The 20,037-nt window shown below is 47.8% G+C and overlaps 1 protein-coding gene across 1 annotated transcript in view; it reads right to left on the bottom strand.

Annotated features, from left to right (window-relative positions):
- The window catches only part of C2QH16orf96 (chromosome 2q C16orf96 homolog), a 576,891-nt gene that overhangs the window by 159,009 nt on the left and 397,845 nt on the right, over positions 1–20,037 (bottom strand). The window contains exon 12 of the mRNA XM_069647906.1: positions 12,275–12,364. Coding sequence (XP_069504007.1) covers positions 12,275–12,364 — 90 coding nt within the window. The remainder of the gene's footprint in view (positions 1–12,274; positions 12,365–20,037) is intronic.

Genomic DNA, 20,037 nt, shown 5'->3' with positions numbered 1-20,037 from the left:
ATCCGCCTGAAGCCTAACGCCAAGTGCAACTCCTCGTACGACTCCATCCTCGTCACCCTTAAATGCAAGTGCAGGGTGGCTGAGAGAAAATGGCTTGCTTCACGTACATCCTCTGACAAACTGGCCTGCCGGCTGCTCCAAAGGCAATACCGGCTCTCTGTGCACTCTTAAAAGAGAGCTCACATCCAAGCCCGCGTCTCTGAGGCATCCAACAACTCAGCCGAACTCTTTAAAACCTGCAAGGAACTGGCCAATCCTGCCGCAGTCTCTACCTCTCCTGTCCCTTCCCAGGCCCTCTGCACGGCCCTGGCTTCTCACTTCATCACTAAAACTCAGGACATCTTTTACTCTCTTTCCCCCTCTACTCCCTGCGCTTCCCCGGGCCCTTCTGCGGCCTCCTCTCCTCCCTCCTTCTCTGCCTTTCCCCTGTTCTCCCCAGATGACGTTTCTAGACAAGTCCGATCTATGAAAGTCTCGTCAAAACAGGTACACCCCTTGTCCTCCAAAACCATCAAGGACCACATTGACCACCTAGCTCCTGCCCTTGCTGATTTCTGTAACCACTCCTTCACCACTGGAGTCTTCCCCCCCTGAAGCACTCCCTTGTGCACCCACCTCTTAAGAAACCCTCTGCTGACCCTTCCTGCCCTGCTAACTATCGCCCAATCTCCATCACTCCTTTCCTGGGCAAACTCCTGGAAAAGCTGGCTATCTCTCAGCTTAATCTTCACACTGAATCTGTTGGTTGTCTCCACGACCATCCGCCTGGCTTCAGGGCTGCCAGAAGCACGGAAAGTGCTCTTCTGAACATCCGCAAAGACCTGCTCTCTAGCCTTGATTCCAACACCCCCTGATTTCCTCATCTTACTTGATCTCTCGTCTGCCTTCGACATGGTCAACCATGCCATCCTGCTCAACCGTTTCTGTGATAACCTGGGCATCACCGGTCAGTCTTTGGCGTGGCTGACTTCTTTTCTCTCTGATCGACCCTCCCAGGTCCAACTAGGACCCTTCCTCTCCTCAATCTCTATCTCTACCTGTGGTGTTCCCCAGGGGTCTAACCTCTCTCCCTGGCTGTTCAACCAATACCTGGCACTTCTTGCCCACTGCATTGCTGCACTCTACCCCAACTTCCAGTGCTATGCGGATGACACTCAGCTCATTTTCAGGCTACCCTCAGCCACTTCTTCTCCCTCTCTCATCTCTGACTGCCTGTCCGCCATCCAGGAGTAGTGTGCCACCAACGATCTCTGTCTGAATGCCAGCAAGACAGACATTCTCCTCATCGGCACACCCACACCCTCCTTTCCTGACACTCTCTGGCTGGCCTCTCTTGGCCCTTTCCATAATCCCACCGGTGTGGCTAAAAACCTTGGGGTCATCTTCGACTCCACTCTCTCCTTCTCTCCACACATCGCTGATATCTCTAAGAAGTCACACTACCAGCTGCACCTCCTCAGAGGTATTCTACCTTTCCTATCCTACCCCCAGAAGCTCACTGTCTCCAGGGCCCTGGTTCTCTCTAAGCTGGACTATTGCAACAGCCTCTTTCTAGATCTGCCTGCTTCTACCCTCCGCCCTCTGCAGCTCATCCAGAACCGGACTGCGAGACTTGTCCTTGGCCTCAAGCCCAGGGATCGTATCCCTCCAGGACTGAAATCTCTGCACTGGCTCCCAGTGGCTGCGAGGATTAAGTTCAAAACCCTCTGCATCATCCACAAGGCCTTCTGGGGCCAGGGGCCTCAATACCTGCAACTCTCTCTTCCTAAATATCTCCCTTCTCGAGCTCTTCGCTCAACCACCTTCAACTCCCTCAGGGTCAGTCGCTTGTCTAAGCAACGAGTTGGTGGTAGATCACTTTCTTCGGCCGGGGCCTCCCTCTGGAACAGCCTCCCTGCCCCCCTGAAACTTGAGGAGAACCACCTCCGGTTCCGGAAGCACCTCAAAACCTTTCTCTTTGCTTCTGCTTGCACTCCTCCTCTCCCCTGCTGAGCTCCTGGCTTATACTGAAACTGCACCGGTTTACCTGGGCAACCTCTGATCTCGGGCCCAGGTCCCCCCCTCCGCCAGTCGCATTCCTGCACTGCCCTCCTGGATACCCCCGCACTTGAGGACTGTTCTCTGTATCCCTACAGTCCTACCACTAGCACTTGACACCTGATGCCTGCACTTACCCTTCTCCCTTGCACTTGCCACCTGCTGGCCATACTTTACTTTGTTATTTATTCTGTTAGCCCATGTTTTGCACTGTTCCCCTTCCACCTTCCCCCGCACTTCCCCTTCTCCCCTCGCCATGCACTTGCGCAATCTGAATGACACTTGGCCTAGTAGGATCGTTGTCTCTTTCCTCTGATCCCCCTCCCTTGCCTCGTCGCGCCTTGAAACACTTGTGTATAGGCGCGTTATAAATGCCATATCATATCAAATCATACCTTGCTGGATACAACCCTAAAACTGTGCCAATTCAACCTTTAATAAGGTTTTTAGATATTATATAGTAGTTTTTCCAGGAGATAATAAACAAGATATGTACCATTCCCTTCAATATTTAAAGGATCCCATAGTTGCTTAATTTAGTTATTAGCTCTGGATGGTTTACGTAGATTAAAGTACCTCTCTTCACACAAAAGGCTGAAGACCCCTACGCTAGAACTAGTTGGACCCACTAAGATGTGTAGGACAGGGCACATAATAAACTAAGCCAAGAAAGCAAATACTTTCAATAAGTTGACAGGAGAATTGGTAGAGTCTTATGTGCGAAGGTTTCAATCTCCTGCCACTATAACAGGGGTCTGCAAACTGTAGCTTTCCAGATATTTTCAACTGTGATTCCCATGATTTCTTACGATTAAATGTGCTGGCTAGGGCTGATCGTAGTTGTGGTCCAAACCAACTAGGGAGTCAAAGTTTGCAGACCTCTGTACTTTAGAGTTTATAGAGAGTAAAGGCCATCAAAGACACCTTAATATGGCCAGAGCTTTCAGCGATAAAAACACCAGATGTAGCTGTATCATACAATTTACTGTAGTAGCCAGTTTCGAAAGAAGGTGGAACCAGCAAGTCAGTATTGTTATTTGCTGGAAATCTTAATGAATTGCAGCAACCTCTACCCCAACCCCCACCATGAAGATTCATTCAAGGTCGCCACAGAAAATTCAGGAGAAGCATCAAGAATGACAGGACCAAAGTCTTAGACAAACCTTTTTTCGGGGCGCTAGATTATGTTAGGTTTTTGGACTTCAACACCATCATAGCCTGGGGACACCGGAAAGAGCCGAGCGGGGAGGCCCTCTCCTGTGCACAGATTTGGAAAGGACAGAGCTGGCTCACAGACCGCACCAGAGTGCAGAGCAGCACATGCGCAGGCCGGCTGTCATAGACGGAGCTAGTGCTCTGCGAGAAACACCCACCAGGCAGCACAGATGAGGAGCTGCAGATAGACCCCCGACAGGGTGCAGCCGATGATGTACTGAGAAGGCAAAGAGGTTGGGCATGGGGCATGGGGCATAGGGCAGAGCAGGTGGAAAACTGAAGAGACATTGGCTATATCTTCAGCAGGACATTTATGTAAGTGAACATCAGGAGCAGTGAAGGGAGGACACAGTGGCAGCTCAGATTGTATATAAGTCAATGGGGGAGAACTTCCTCCTGTATTGATTGCCAGTACAGTGTGCGTGTGGATAGGAAAGGAACAGCTACATAATTTGGGCACAAGGGCTCTATCATGAGCAGTGTCCAAGAGGAGAATGCACAGCACATAGGATTGTGCAGCTGCTGGGTGCTTCAGAGATTGGACTGGGCCTCGGTAGATACATATTGGAGAGACTCCTCACAGATGGATCTAGCCAGATAGACGTATCAACACTGTTGGATATGCACAGACCTAAAACAGAGTTTGGGTTTACATGCCAGTGGAGGTGCGATGGTGAAGGGACAACAGAAAATTGAGGCATATGTGAGGGCAAAACCAAAACAACACAACCAAGCTATGGACCAGCTGGTGGAGAATCTAGGTACTGGGCAGGTAGTAGGGGCGGTCACCATGGAAAGTCTTATGGCGGTGATACAGGACTCGAGGAAGGCATTGGAGAGTAAAATCCAGAAGATGGGGTAAATGTGTCCCTGGTGCGGGCAGACTTGAAGAAGGTCAACAAAAGAGTGTCTGTGGCCGAACAACGGGACAGTGATCTGGAGGACATGTTGGCACTACCACAGAATCAGGTTAAAGGCCTATTGGCAGCTACAAGACTTCTCGAAGACAGAGCGGAGGGCGCGGAGGGCAGCTCCCGAAGATGTAATATCCGACTGGCTGAAAGAGAGGAGAACAATTACAAAGAATTATTTGTGAAAAAATTGGTGCTGGAAACCTTGCACCCTCGGGGACTCTCGACATTGTTTACTGTGGAACAGGCACAGAGTGCCAGGTCCCCCGCCGCCACCAGAAGCACCCCCAAGAGCGATAGAGGCCAAACTGCTTAATTTCAGGGATTGAGATGTGATCCTGCAGGGGGCGAGATGAGTCGGCTGTGAATAAAGGATCCTCATTTTGCCTGATTTCACGGATGAGGTTCAGAAACAAAAAGAGGTCCGTTGACACGGTGAAACAGAGGCTCTATGAGCATAATCTGAAGTACATGATGTTTTTCACAGCGAAATTGAAGGTGCTGGTTGCATTTCCGTATCAGAAGCATGGTCCTGGTTGGAGTCTAGAGGGGGGACATCAGGCTGTCCGACAGATAGGTGTGAAGGGGGAGACTCACCAGCGCAGCAGGTGAGAGACGAAAGGTCAACGCATCGATGAAGGCCGGGTGAGGAGGCAGATCCTCACCCGGATTTATGGGGACATGACCTAAAACGATGGGTGGGACATTGGAGTGAGTGTAGATCGGCGGGCCGAGCCCATAGTATGGCTAAACCCCTGACAACAGTTCCATCGATCCTTGAGTATTGTTACTGATAGGGCAGATGGCCTTGATGGTCATCCCACACGATCCATAGATGGCCTGCAGCATGATAATGCTGCAAGTGAGCAAGAACAGCTTATGCTGCAGCTGCAAACTGGGAAAGTTTGAGGTTGAGAGGGAAGCGAGGAGGGGGGGGATTGAGGGGAGCAATGTTGCGTTAAACATCAGATGTTTCTGGAGGAGAGGGTATGTGGGATATGGGGGTATGAGGGTATGAGGGTATGTGGGGTGTGGGTGGTGGGGAGTTGGGGAGAATGGGAGGATTTTATGATCGAATTTCATACAACAGTTAGAGCACACAAAGGCACAGGACACTTTAGACCTTAGCACTAGCATGATAATTGAGGACGGGGGACCAAGTCCAACAAAAACAAGTGGGGTTCAGAGCATAGCACACATCTTTGGAGGTACCAATGCAATTTAGATAAGTACATGAAATGTCCGGGTCCAAGGTACAGAACTTCTTGCAACGACATGGTGTTCAGGTGGCACTGTTACAAGAAAAACACTTACCTGGTCCGGACATTGAAGGCTTTGGTAGGAAATGGGGCTGCATGGTAGTAGGATCAACATACTCATCTTATGCCTGGGGGGTTCTGATCTGGATAAATGGAAAGGTCCCAATGCACATTGAAACAACTAAAGGGGACATAGAGGGACGGACCCTCATGGTACGAAGGATACTCTAAAGCCTCTGCACAGTAAACTCTCATGCGCCCAACAAAGACAATGAGGAACACTTCCAGTCAGTCAAGGGGAATAAGGACCAACATCTTTATTTGTGGTGGGGATCTTAACTGTTTTTCGATCCGGGTAAGGACCGGCCTAGTACAGAAAACATACTTAGGTTGAAGTTGACAAGGTTACTGAATAAAGTGGTGTCTGGGTTGGACTTGGTGGAACTGTGCAGGGGATCACCCGGGGAAGATAGGAAATACTCCTTTTATTCACCAATGCACCGGTCATACTCTTGATTAGATCACTTATTTGCGGGAAGGGAACACACATAGATTTCAATACACTGAATATCTAGGGAAGATTCTATCGGACCATGCCCCGTTAGGGACAACTTTCAGGGGAACCCCAACTGAACAGTCATACCAACATGGAGACTGAGGGTGGATTCATTGGAGGATGTGGCATTCCGAACCACACTATGGAAGGAAATAATTGCCTACCTTGAGAATAATAAAGGGTCGTGGCTGAGGCGGGAACTATGTGGGAAGCCCTTAAAGTGACGATAAAAGAGGGGTTTGCATTTCTAAGGCAGTTGGGGTACGGAGAATGATGTTAGAATCCTTGAAGGAAATCGAACAGCGGATCAGACATCTGGAGAATGACATAGGGGAAGGGCGCAGGGTTGAGAAAGATCTAGAGGAAGCACTTCTCATCCAGCAGGAACAACAAGAGACATTGGTGCTCATTATTAGTCCGGCAGTAACCGAAGCGTGACTCCCGGAAATACCAGGGCATTATGACCCTGGTGTCCTGGGAATTCCGGAGGCGGAATTCGGTAAATCCCAATTCCCATTGAGTCCTACAGGACTCAATGGAAATGGGGAAGTGGAAATACCGGCACCATCTCGTGATGGTGCTGGTGTTTCCACGTCTGCCTGCAGGCGGGCCTGCAGGCGGGCGGTGTTAAACCCACCAGGTCAGACCTGGCGGGAACATCACCTCCCGCCTGCAGGAGTCGGGATCGGGCGGTCCGGAATTAACAGTGGCGGCGGGTTTACCGCCACTGTTATTTCCGGACCGCCCGACCTGTAATGAGGCCCATTGTCCAGGTGCTATAATAGTCAATACACGAGGAAGATACATGGAGAAGGGGACAAGGCAGGGCGCCTGCTAGCCTGGTTGATACAGAAAGAATCTCCAAGATGGGCTATTGCACAGATCTACAATGCGTCTGGGGCACGTGCAGTTACAGAGCAACATATTAATGAGGTATTACAAGCGTATTACAGAAAGCATATACCAGAGAAGGCACATACATAGAGGAGAAAGCAGCGGATCTGTTAGATATCGCACAATTACCTTGGTTGCCACAACACCTGAGGGAGGAGTTAGATGCATCCATTGAGAAGGGTAAATCCCTGGCACAGATGGGTTACCAGTGGAATTCTACCTTACATACCCGGACCTATTGATTCCCAAATTGAAACAAGTGTATGAGGCCGCATATGAGAATGATGCGCTGCCTGACGCTACAAGAAAGACGCTAATCACAGTTTTGTTGAAACCCTGAAAAGACCCGAATCACTGTGACTTGTCTAGACCTATCTCTCTCATTAACGTAGATGCCAAAATATTGGGGAAAGTTCTAGCCTCAAGATTATCTAAAGTGGTACTCGACCTCATACACCCGAATCAGTGTGGATTTGTGGGAGGGAGGAATACCTCCATGAATATTAGGAGATTACCTATTGGAGCAGGTATAGGGTTTGTAGGAAAATGGCCCTAGATGCAATTAAGGCTTTTGACTCTGGAGTGGCCTTAGCTTTCTTGGGTACTGCAGGCATTTGGGTTGGGACCCAGTATTCTGAGGTGGATGCACCTATTGTAAAGGGACCCATTTGCATGAGTCAAAACAGGGGGCTGGATGCCCTCACAGTTGACGCTAGAAAGGGGAACTAGACAGTAGAGTCGGGTCTCACCACTACTGTTTGCAATGGCTCAGGAACCCTTGGTGTGGTATTTTAACATTATATTTTGGAAACTGGGATCAGGGACTGAGGTATCATCCACAACATATCTCTGTATACTTTACCATTGCCTTGTCTTTAATGTGGCAATTGCTCTATGTAAGATGGTGTCATTGCCAAGATTGCTATATTACTTTGCAAACATAGCATACAAGATAAAAAAGGATCCTCTGTAAAATGCTGGATGGGATAAATTGGGGAATTCCTGTGGGGGACGGGGCGTAGACAAGTGGCATTAGACACGTTATGTGGACCAGATCTAGATGGGGGGGGGCTCACACGTCTGGATTTTAAATCCTACACTATGGCAGCCCAGCTGTAGATGATAACTTAATGGAATGACTCACCAGAAGGGGACCAGACAAGGTTCCTGCAGGGATTTCCGAGGAAAAGAGAAGGGATTGAGTTACTGTTGGTTCCAAATGGACACGATGGGAGTGGGAAATATATACAATGCTCTGAGAGAGAACTAGAGCAACCTCCCAAGGAAATTACACAGATCAAGCCTGCACATCCCAAACCTGCCACTAGGGTTCGATATGATTCTACGAGAGTTAACTAAAAATGTATACGCCGGTAAACTGCATGGCAATGGTTACACAAGGGTAGGAGATCTACATATGGAAGTAATACGTCTGCCATTCGAACAGTGAAGACAGCCATATGCTATGCCACAGTGTTCCTTTCTGGGATATGCAGGACTGGCAAAAAGGTTCACAGACTTATGGGACGAGAGTCCAGAGGAACAAGAAATAAACCCTGCTGGTGCTAGATTTGGAGGGGAGCTGTCAGGTCCACTAAGAGTCTTCCTGCGGGAGTGATGCTGGCCCACCAGACCCCCCCAAGTCTGCCCGCCCTACAGTCTCTCAACTGAAATAACTACCTAGCAGGCAAACCCAAGGGGAAAGGGGAATTGGGATAAAATAACAAACACAGATCTTCACAGCACTCACTGCTCCTGTATTCTTCCTGGACTGCATATGCTTGAGTCTGTTTTCTGATTCTCTCCAAGTGATACTGTGAGGATCTAAAAACAATTAAACTATTATTTACACTTGTCTCCCAACTCACTGTTACCTTATCTTCTTGCCATCTGAGACCCTCCAATACCTGCAGTCTATGCTTGTAAGCTGATAGGCTTCTTGTATCTTCTATTGAAGTTTCTGGCAAGTCTTAACACCACTTGGAAACTGCAGATGAATAAAACTTTGGTTGGTCTGCAATTTTTCTTACTCTACTCCCTGTCTCTCCAATTAGTGTTTTCTTTAACTCCATGACAGTTCAAGAGAGTTTAGAAATGTTTGGTCAATTTAATTGAAAAAAGCGTTCTAGTAACTTTTTTGGCTCAGTTACTTAGAGTCCACTCATATATTGCCTTGCCAACTCAGTGCACTGCTAACATTCTGCTTTAACTGACGTCGGAGATTTCACAGCAGATATCTGTAATCATTCAAAAAATTCTAAAACTCGCTTCTCACTACCTCCTCTGGATACTGTTCATTCCCTGTTAGCCTTCTCTCTGAAGAACTACAGATTGCTCTTAATTCTTACTGTTCTATCTCTGAAACTGATCCGGGAGGCAATCCTGTGAAGAAGAGCTGCAAACGGAAGACCGCTGTTGAAAAAATAACCCGACTGGATACGCGGCTCTGCTCATACGCATATACGCATGCAAAGAAGGTCCTTTCCTTTAAACTGCCATCGGAACAGAAAGACACGAAGAGCGTTACTAAAGTAAGAACTTAGCTACAAAATGTGAGTATTAATATCAAAGTAATTCTGAGTTGAAAGGTTAGTAGATTCAGTTTTGCGCCGACAGCCAGACTGCACGCCTCATTAAAAGGGTTAGCATTAATCTAACTTGCGCACTACAAAAACACGTGCACTGTAAAAATCACGCGCACCCTTCAGAAACGAAACGCGAACCTCAATGTTGCTATCAACTCCTTGACTCTCATTTACTTCAACAGTATTAACTGAAACAAACTTTAACTTGAGCGTATTCTTGAACTACACGCTTATTGCTAATTAAATGGAACAGTTCTACAGATAACTGGTTTCATTTTCAGTTTTGTAAGTAATCACTAGCACTTATCTTGCTTCATTTGCTCACGACTTCCTTTGTTCATCAGCACACATATTTTATTTACTTATTCAACTGCTTCAGATTCTTTGAGTCTCTCCACTACAATATAATCTCTAGCCTTAAACTATTTAACTCAAACCGCTGCTGAGCTATAAAACTGCGACCTGCTTCCTTGAATGCTTGAATGAAAGGCAGTTTATAATTCTCAGTAGAATTCCAAACTACCTCACTGGGGAAACAAAGGCCTCCTGAAGACTTAATTAAGGGAAAGTGTCTTTGGTTTCAAGCCATAACCCATACAACTACAACCACCTACAAACCACCACCTCTGTACCTCCTCCACCTAGAGTATTTCAGACATGCACTTTTGTATGTACTTCTAAAAGGACGACCTTTACAGTGAATGCCCTTATGTGAAAACCTTATTGTGTACCCTGGAACCCTGACAGGAGCAAAGGAGGTGTACAGGGGAATCAGTGAGCAGAAACAGAGACCTGAGCTAGGGATCAAAGTAAGGTGGGAGAGGGACATGGGGTATGGGATTCCAGATGATAAGTGGACTCACACATGGGAACAGGTCTAAAAAGTATCTAGAAATGTGAGGTTCCGTTTGATTTAATACAACTTTTTGCACAGAGTATACATGTCCCTGTCCAGACTCCACGTGAATAACCAGCAAATATCTCACTACTGCCCTAGATGTGGGAGAGTTTTTGGCAGATTTCTGGCATATGACCTGGGATTGTCCAATCATTAAAACCTACTGGGCAGAGGTAATGGTAAAATTACATTCCTGGACACATAGCACATATGAGTGTACCCCGGAGATGTGTCTATGGGGATTGATACCAGGGAGGGAAATGGGCAATAAAAGAAATACAATTGTGAAATTCCTGTTAATACTGGCCAAGGGCTGGATTGCAATATCATGGAAATGCCTTAGAAACCCATAGGTGCAATCTTGGGCTGGGGATGCGCAGCGCTGGGGGATGGCAGAAGCAGAGAATCTGAGGAGACAGAGAGAATTGGGGGACAAAGCTTAATGAGCTAATAACGACACCAGACTTAGGCCCACCGTGAATGGATTGACCTATGAGAAAAATGACTCATGGGTTTGTCAGGGTTGTTATGGGAAGTGAATGGAAATTGCAAGTTTGGTGCACTACTTGGGAAATGCTTTGTTCATATTGTGGTCCTGACACCGCACAGAGTGTGTATTAATGCTGTACACAAAAGTGATATTGTAGACTGTTATGTAAAATGAATTAAAAAAACATTTTTAAAAAGTGGCCTTGACAACTAAAATAGATACATTTGTAATTTATGTATGATGGTAACCTCTGCTGCACAAAGACAAAAACTGGTAAGGCAAATATGTTGATGGGGCATCAGGAAAATGATAGTCAGCATGCAGCACTTTATCCCTGGATGTACAGACGGTCCCCATCCGCAGTGACCCTGCTGGACATTTCTGCCCCATAAACTCCGATCTGGAAAGTCATGGATAATATGACTGTACTTCAAGCAGACGAGGCAATAAGAATGAATTAAAATGACCAGCTTTAACAGCAGAGACATTGGACATCCAAGCAGCTCGAATGCCCGCAGCTGGTGCGAAAAGAACAAAGAAAAGGCAACTTTCCTTATAGTCGACATCATAAAAAAAGTTTGTTTTTATTAAAAACTAGCAAAAAGTACCAATTCTCTGAACGGGTTCTGTGGACAGACATGACAACACTCTCCTGAATTGTTGAAAATCTATGATCCTGTAGGTCGCTGTTCCGATTCGCTTATCACTTGATGTGATTTGTAAACTGCAGTGAAAATGGGCATGTGTGGCTGGCTGATACAACCCAGAGCAGACGTGGGGGGGGGGGGGCAAGAGTTGGTGTGCTGCTGCATTCTGGGCCCTACTGTGCTTGCCCCACCTGTTGCCTCACCTTGTGTGGTGCAGTTCATTGCAGTGCATTGCAGTGCAAATGCCCCAGAAATCGTGCATTCTAGGGTTGAGGACCGGTCCTTCTACGACCACTTTGATGTTTCGTCGATTTCTGGCAACCCTCTCATGTGTGAAGGCGTTGAAATCCTGGGAAAGGGGTGGGGTGTCCACATGTCATGTAGCCAGTAATGTCCAAAGGGTCCTAACAGGTAACTATGCAAATGTTTTGCAGATTGGTGAAACAGTATGGGATTCTATAAGGAACAATGCTTCGGCAAGCCACAAACCCACAAACAAAGTTTTGCTGAAATCTGCAGAAATGGGTGGGGTGGCCATTAGCCAGTAATGTGCAGAGGCTCATAACAGATAACTATGCAAAATTTGGTGTATATTGGTGAAACGGTGTGGAATTGTATAAGAAACAGTGCTTCGCCAAGTCACAAACCCACAAATATTCACTTTTATAAATATAGATAGATAGATTGCATTAACATTCCAATATAAGTTTTAACTTTAATACACATGGAGTATTTTACTTGGAATTGAATTGAAATGAGCTGGTTGCTGTAATAATTCTGACCTGTTAGCATCATCTCTGTACTCGGAGTCCATGGCACTGCTCGGACGGGCCTTCAGCTGTAATGGAGAAGATCTCACTGTGATGAGGTGGCTAAAATGGAAACAGAGAAAGTAAAGACACTAACAAGCCCAGGAAAATGCAAACAGAAAGAAAATGCATTAAATCCAATGCAGAACCAAAGGGCGACAAATGATCAGAGAGAAGATGGGTGGTCTAACTTGGCAACTACAGACGAATGTCCAAATGTGTACATGAGCTTACGTTTGTAAACTGTTAATTTACAATGAGAAGGACTCATTGCTGAAATGAGTTTAACAGTGTTAACTCAAATCAGAAGCATTCAGTGTTGTAAGGAACTCATGGTGGCAACAGTAAAGACAGACAAGTGATCACAGTTCAAAGGTGTTTATTAAACTGTATGTGCAGGTTGGAAAAACGCCTAATCTAAATCTCAATCTAAGATGGGAGAAAGGTAAGACCATCAAATAATAATACGGCAGTCCTAGTTGCGTCTTGTCAAATAAACGGGCATATGTAACAAAAAAAAAACGTTTGCCAATCCTTACAACTAAATACAAAAAGAGTGTTGGATAGGGTTCACAAGAAAGAAAGAAGTGTTCATAAATAATAAGTCAGGATGCTGTAGCTGGGGGTCTCCCTTCCCCCCCGTTTTGAGCATGGGATAAGGCGGGATCCTGAGTACAGCACACTCTCGAGCTTTCTCAGCACGAGACAACAGTTTCATTCTCAGCTATCAAGACATTCGGTGGTTAAGTCTCTTTTCTGCAAAAAGTCTCTTGCCTCCGTGGACCTGATTCATTCAAAATAACAAACAAAATGTTTCTTTCCAAAAGGTACACTGGGTGATGACTTTTCACCCCAGGATCCCCCGCTTCCAGGCTCAGATCCACAAAAAGTTTGTAGCGATATCAGGACCTTCAGTGGTTAAGTCCCCTGCTTCCGGTGTCAAAATAACAATTAAAAGTTCCTTTCGGTACGTACTTTGGGTGAGGATTCTTCACCCCTTGATAGCCCTCCTCCGGGATCAGACCCCATTCGAATGTCAGCCTCCCTCCAACGGGTTCACTATGGCTTGTATTTTTCCTCTGCTATATTCACGTGTCATTGGGTGATGGCTTTTCACTCCTGGATCCCCTCTTCCAGGCTCAGACTCTTCTCAAATGTTTGCCTCCCTCTATTGGGTTCACTATGTCATTCACGTGTCCTTGGATGATGGCTTTTCACCCATGGGTCCCTCTCTTCTGGGCTCAGACCCCTTTCGAATATCAGCCTCCCTCCGTCGGGTTCACTATGGCTTCTTCGCAAAACAATTTCACCTATGGCATTCACAAGCCTTAATGTCTTTTTAAACAGTTCACTGTGGACATCCCTCTGTCGGGTTCACTCCTGTCAACACACTGTTCATTGGGACTTCAGACTTCACCTCTTTCCATCGACATCCCTCCGTCGGGTTCAATTTGCAGTTATTTCTCTTTTCTCGCTATGCAGGTTTCACCTCCCTTAGATTTTCAATTACGTATAGGTCAAGGACTTTCGACTGTACAGGGGGTTTTGCTAGACCCCTGTAAGACCATTTTGACCTTCTCCTTCTGGCTCTCCTAGGGGCTTCTGGTATTGGCAGTTTCAACAAACGTGGGATCAATCACAGTTTCTCGAATGGGAACGCACATGGTGCCAGACCCCTGTGTAGCTGGTTTTCCCTTAATTTTAACAGTTCTTTGAACTTTCCTTAATTTACCCATTGCGACTTTCGTTCATCACAGTTCGGTTTGTTATCAGCTCTCCCCTAAACTCACCGGCTGTGATGAACCGCTTGGCTTTTCTTGTCTCTGGTGTCAAGGCCGGGACCACGGTAGCAAGTGTCTCTCCCTGTTCTGATTATCAGTGTAGGCGTGCTCTGTGTACCATTGACATCTGCAGCAATACACGCTGGCTATTGTTAGCAGTCTTACGTTTTCTTTCAAGTAGGCTTCGCGGGTCTGGGTCGCTTCTCTCTTTGTCTCTTTGTCATGCTTTCAGTTCTCGCCACCTTTCTCCTCCTCTTGAACTACCAGGCTTGGATAGCTGTCTCGTCATGCGGTCTGCCTTGCTCATAGTGTGCTCTTGTTCTCCACAGTTTATCCCTGTGGGAAAGGGAAAGGGCCGTCAGGTGTGTGTGATTCTGGTCAATTGCCTGACTTTGCCTGACCCTTGTGTTGGGACATGTCAGGTAAACGGCTCTGGTGTTAGTCTGTTGTTTTGCGTGATGTGCGAAAGTGTTTGTGTCGGAAAAGGTTGGGGTAGAGTGTCTGAATATCCTACTTGGCAGGATGGGGAAAAGTTGTTAGAAGAAGGGGGATACCGTTTCTCACCCATCAGTGTCCCACTTCCACTCCCTGAGGAGCCCCCATCCAGGTGATACTGCATCAATGATCCAACCCCAAGAACTGGATCCAAAAGCGATGGCCGTGTCCTGGCCACCTGGATGACAGATCCCCGGGGACTAGTTAGGGAGATACCTTCAGGTTTCTCACACTGCTGACATGAGCTTAGGGGTGTGGACTGTTAACATGCAATCATCCAGTCATGATGCAAGTTTAGCAGTGTGGACTCTCAACTCACAATGAGAGGCATACAGTCCAGACCTAGGCTGAGAAGCATCCACTTCTTATCTAAGGTGAAATACACCAAATGCTGGTCTTGGATGAAGAGCAATCATTGTAGAGCTAAAATGAGGATCAACCATAGCTAACCTTAGATAAGGTTTGTTTCCATAAATAACCTATATTGAGTAGTGACCCTTATGACCTGGGCTGGAAAATATCCGGTACTGACCCATGAACAGCCAGTCAGGACATGTGCTTAGAAATGTTGCCACTTTGGGGGGTGCTGTTGCGCACGTAGAAGATGGCCGCCTTAACCTGTCGCTCCTCTATCACCTCAAGATCCAGCGCTTGAAGATCCGTTCATAGGCCGTCTAGAGGGCTGAAACTTGCTGTAGCGGTTGCCGGTGAACGTATCCACGACTTGTGAAAATCCGGGCCCGCTGCGGTTCTGGGCTCCTGAGTTCTGGCTGTCAACAAATCTGCCGACGCGAGCATCGGTGTCGGGCCGACGCGCGGCACCAGAGGAATTCAACCGGAGGCTGTGGTTGCTGAGTGCTGCGGGCCGCGAGTGGGCGGAGTCTATGCTGGAGGCCCGCACCCGGCACTGCTGTCCAGCCTGTTCTCTTCACGAGGTCGACCCTGTGAAAGCCCCAGCTGTAATCTGCCCCCCTGCGCTGACCTGCTTTACACTCGCCTCCCCTTGATCCCGGAGTATTGTGGCCTCTGCCCACGCAAGGACCCGCAGGTGGCAGGGCTGGACAAACAAGTAAGCGGCCAACGAGAGGTGGGAGGGTGGACGCAGTGTCCCTGTCCTGCCGGGTTTCATCACATGAAATGCATTTCTACGCTGGATGCCCCTGGCAAACATTTCATTAAGATCCGCTAATCTGCGGCTGTGGTCCTCCTTGTCCCTTCCCACCTCTTTTGGGCTCGTAAACACACGTGAGGCCGATTGGAACATACCGGGCAGCTCTACGTGCTCGGCTCAATTTGGATTGAGGTGGAGCCTCGCCGCCGCCATATTGCGGCTACACGGCCCTTCTTGATACGCCCTGCAGGCCTGGCCGAACCTCGTGGTTCTCCTTTACGGATCCTGACACTTGGAGGGGCGCTGACCCCAGCCCACGGTCCGAGGTTGGACCCTCCTGAGCTCCTTGGACATACTCAATATTCACACGTGACTCGCCGTGGACATGGGGGAACCAAGTAAGTCGAACAGGGCCAAGACCGCCGCTGGCAGGAAGAAGGGCCCTATGTACACGTTTACCAACACGGCCAGTCACGTTGTGGCGGTGGACACACATCCGGATGAGGGTGCTCAGGGTGAGCAAGACGTGGCGGACAGAGAAGATAAATTGACCACACTAGTACAAAACGGATTTCTTACAGTGAACACTAAGCTGGACGAAATAGTTGCCACTATCGGCTCCTTGAGAGCCAGAATAGACAAGGAAAGTGCGCGTGTCACGGAGACGGAGAGTAGGATAAGTGTGAATGAAGATACCATTGCCCACCACAGTCGAGATATATCCTACATCAGAGACACGATGAACAAACTACAGAGCAAATGTTAAGACCTCGAATCCAGGTCGAGGAGGAATAATGTCCGCGTGGTCGGAATGGCGGAATCCTTCAGCAGGGGCCAGATGGAGAAACATGTGGAGGAACTTTTCAAAACCCTGTTCGGGCCCGAATCGCTCTCTGAACATTTCCTGGTGGAGAGGGCGCATCGTACTCTAGCTCCAATACCCAAACCAGGAGCCCCGCCACGTAAATCATTGCCCGCCTACTGAATTACAGAGACAAGGATACAATTCTTCAGTTGGCACGTGAGGCCGGTACATTGCAATATGAAGGGAACCGTATACATGTATACCCAGATTTCTCTGCCTCTGTCCAGGCAAATAGGCGCTCTTATGAATCGGTTAAGAAACTCCTTAGAGCACGACAGATCCCGTACGCCTTGATGTTCCCAGCCAAAATGAGAATACAACATGCAGGAAGAGTACACTTTTTTGAAAACCCGTCTGAAGCCCAGTCTTACATTGAGTCCTCTATTCCCCTCCCTCCAAGGGGGGAACGACCTGCGCCGAACAACGGACCCCGGCCGGCAGACTAAGACTTGAACACTCTACGGATCCGGTTGCAACTGGTGGGGGCCCAACTTCAGGGCCCTGGGTAAATTGATACAAAAGATGGCCATCTTCTGTAATTGGTGATGGATGTGAGCCGGGGATGGCGGTCATGTGAGGCAACGTGACTACCCCGGGAATTATCCACAAGTTAAGGGATAGACATCGTCAAGTTCGGGGAGACGATGAGGGTGGTGGGCGGGATGAGGAGTTTGGATTGACTTGTTGTAAATGCGATATCCCATGGTTTGAATTGGGTAAGTCCCCCCACAGTATGGCACCTTGCCCTGTGGGGACTACCAGGGGATCTGGTTATAGTTTATTGGTTAAACAAGTGGTCTGTGAGATTCTGACACAGCTCATGCTATTTGAAGGATACATCCAAGAGGTTGGAGATGCTATTCGAACATTTCTACGTAAGACTTGGACCACGCATTAAGGGTTAAACTGCTGTCATGGAATGTAAGGGATCTGAACAATCGGTCAAAGACTAAAAAGGTTGGAAATTATATTGTCAGACATGGCGCTCAAATTGTTATGTTGCAAGAAACACATATGGTTGATACTGGCAATGAGTGCATACTTCCCAGCTGGGGCAAATCCAGGTTTTGTACAAATTACTCATCTCAGTCCAGGGGTGTCCCCACGCTCATACATCCAAATCTGGGATTTTGTCCCGATGGCCATAAATTAGATCCCCTTGGTAGATATGCTCTGGTTTGGGGCTCGATTGCGGGTCAGCGGATGCTACTGGTAAATACATATGGCCCGAACATAGATGACCCCGCATTTTATACTAATATATACCAACTGCTATCTGCCATTGATATTCCCATTATACTCTGGGGTGGTGACTTCAACATCGCTATGGACCCCAAACTGGACAGATCCAGCACGATTGTTAGAGCACCAAGTAGGGCTGTTCTAACCTTGCGACATGTCCTTTCCCAGCTCTCCCTCGATGACGCCTAACGAGTGATGCACCCGAAAGGGAAGGCCTACACATACTACTCTACGGTCCACGATTCCGAGTCAAGAATTGATTATTGGTTTGTTTCCCCAACTATGCTTGCTGTAACAAAGTCGTGTGAGATACTTCCTCGTACACTGTCTGACCACTCCCCGATACCACTTGAGGTTGCAATTCAAAACTGCCCTAGATCTCCCAGAAGATGGAGGATGCCTGGGGGGTTGCTGAGTGACCCTGGGATGGTGGAGGGGTTACACACCGAAATTGCAGAGTTCCTCGAAATCAATGTGGGCTCAGTTGATAGATGTTCCACGTTATGGGAATCCTATAAGGTCTGGGCTAGGGAGACGCTTCTATCCAAATCTGTGGGTCTTCTGAAAGGGGTTAGGGCTGACCTTACCCAAACTGAGAACGAGTTGGGGAAACTTGAGGACGAGTATGCTCGTAAACATGATAAGGCCATACTAGCTGGAATACAACAACACCTCCAGGAATTTGGCAGACTAGCTGCTAGGGAAGTACAATATATGGCGGCCCCGGTCCAAGCCCGTAAATATGGGGAAGGTAACAAAGCGGGTAGGACACTGTCTAAATTACTGAAACAGGTCAGGCACCCTAATCGAATTACTAATATACAAAAGCCTGGCGGTGAGGTTGTGCTGAATGAGAGTGGGATAAATGCTGAGTTTTCAAAATTTTACCAACAACTGTAGTAACAGAGACACTAAGACGATCATGGAAATCAGGGCATATTTGGAAACGCTGACAATACCGAAACTCCCTGAAGAGACCCACCTGGAAATGGACCAACCTCTCACTACTGGCGAGCTCACTGAAGCGATTAAGGACTTGGCATCCAATAAAGCCCCAGGGCTAGACGGCCTGGGAGCCGAGTTTTACAAGGAGTTTAGTGCGGAACTTGTTCCATTGTTATTGCAGGTTTGGGAGGAATCCCTCCAATGCAAAATACTGCCCCCGTCCATGAGAGAGGCCCTTATAACTGTTCTCCCCAAACCGCGCCGCCCGCCCCAGGACATGCGTCATATAGGCCACTATCTCTGATCAACACGGATGCTAAAATATTCACCAAAGTACTGGCCAGTAGGCTTCTGCCGGCAGTTCCTACACTTGTACACCCCGACCAGAATGGGTTTATCCCCACTAGATCTACGGATCTTAACCTCCATAGGCTCTTTGGTATTATGGCCCAAATAGACCCGGGCAGAAACGCTGTGGCCGTATCATTAGACGCGGAAAAGGCCTTCGTTTCCGTGTCATGGGCCTACTTGCTGGCAGTGCTGGAGGCATTTGGTGTTGGCCCGAACTTCCTTAGTTATGTGAAATTACTCTACACGGAACCTGGGGTGCGGGTATTGACCAATCAGTCAATTTCGGATTTGTTCTTATTGGGAAGGGGCACCAGGCAAGGCTGCCCGTTCTCGCCCATACTATTTGCCTTGACAATAGAGCCAATGGCTATAGCGATCCGACTGCGACATTCTAACAGGGGCATCAACCTTAAGGGGGCTACCCAGCTTATCTCGCTATATGCGGACGACACGCTTTTATATATTCGTGAACCGGAAAACAACTTGGCACCCATTATGGCTGAGATTCAAGAGTTCACCGCACATTCGGGATACTCTATAAACAGAGACAAGTCGGAGGTTTTCCCTCTCACACCGTCAACCAACCGTCCCGACTCCTTGTGTGGTTTGAAGTGGTCTGGGGTGTCCATACGATATCTGGGGATACTTGTCTCACGTGGGAAACACACGTTGTACATAGACAACTACGATGACACACTGCAGGTCTTGAAGACCAAGTTGCTTTTATGGGACCGCTTGCCAATGTCTCTGCATGGTAGGGTAGCAGTCCTAAAAATGATAGTCCTGCTCAAATTGCTATACTTATTCGTGAATATCCCGATATGGCCGGGAAGACTCTTCTTTAATAACCTCAAATCCATGGCAACGACCTTTCTTTGGAATGGGAAGACTCCAAGAATAGGGTGGGAAAAACTGACTGAAACGTACTCCACAGGCGGCTTAGCAG

Source organism: Ambystoma mexicanum, chromosome 2q (assembly GCF_040938575.1).
Source record: "Ambystoma mexicanum isolate Mex_15411 chromosome 2q, UKY_AmexF1_1, whole genome shotgun sequence".
In the NCBI taxonomy this organism is placed as follows: domain Eukaryota; kingdom Metazoa; phylum Chordata; class Amphibia; order Caudata; family Ambystomatidae; genus Ambystoma; species Ambystoma mexicanum.
The sequence above is the reverse complement of the archived record's forward strand: the minus strand, read 5'-3'. Positions and strand labels throughout refer to the sequence as shown.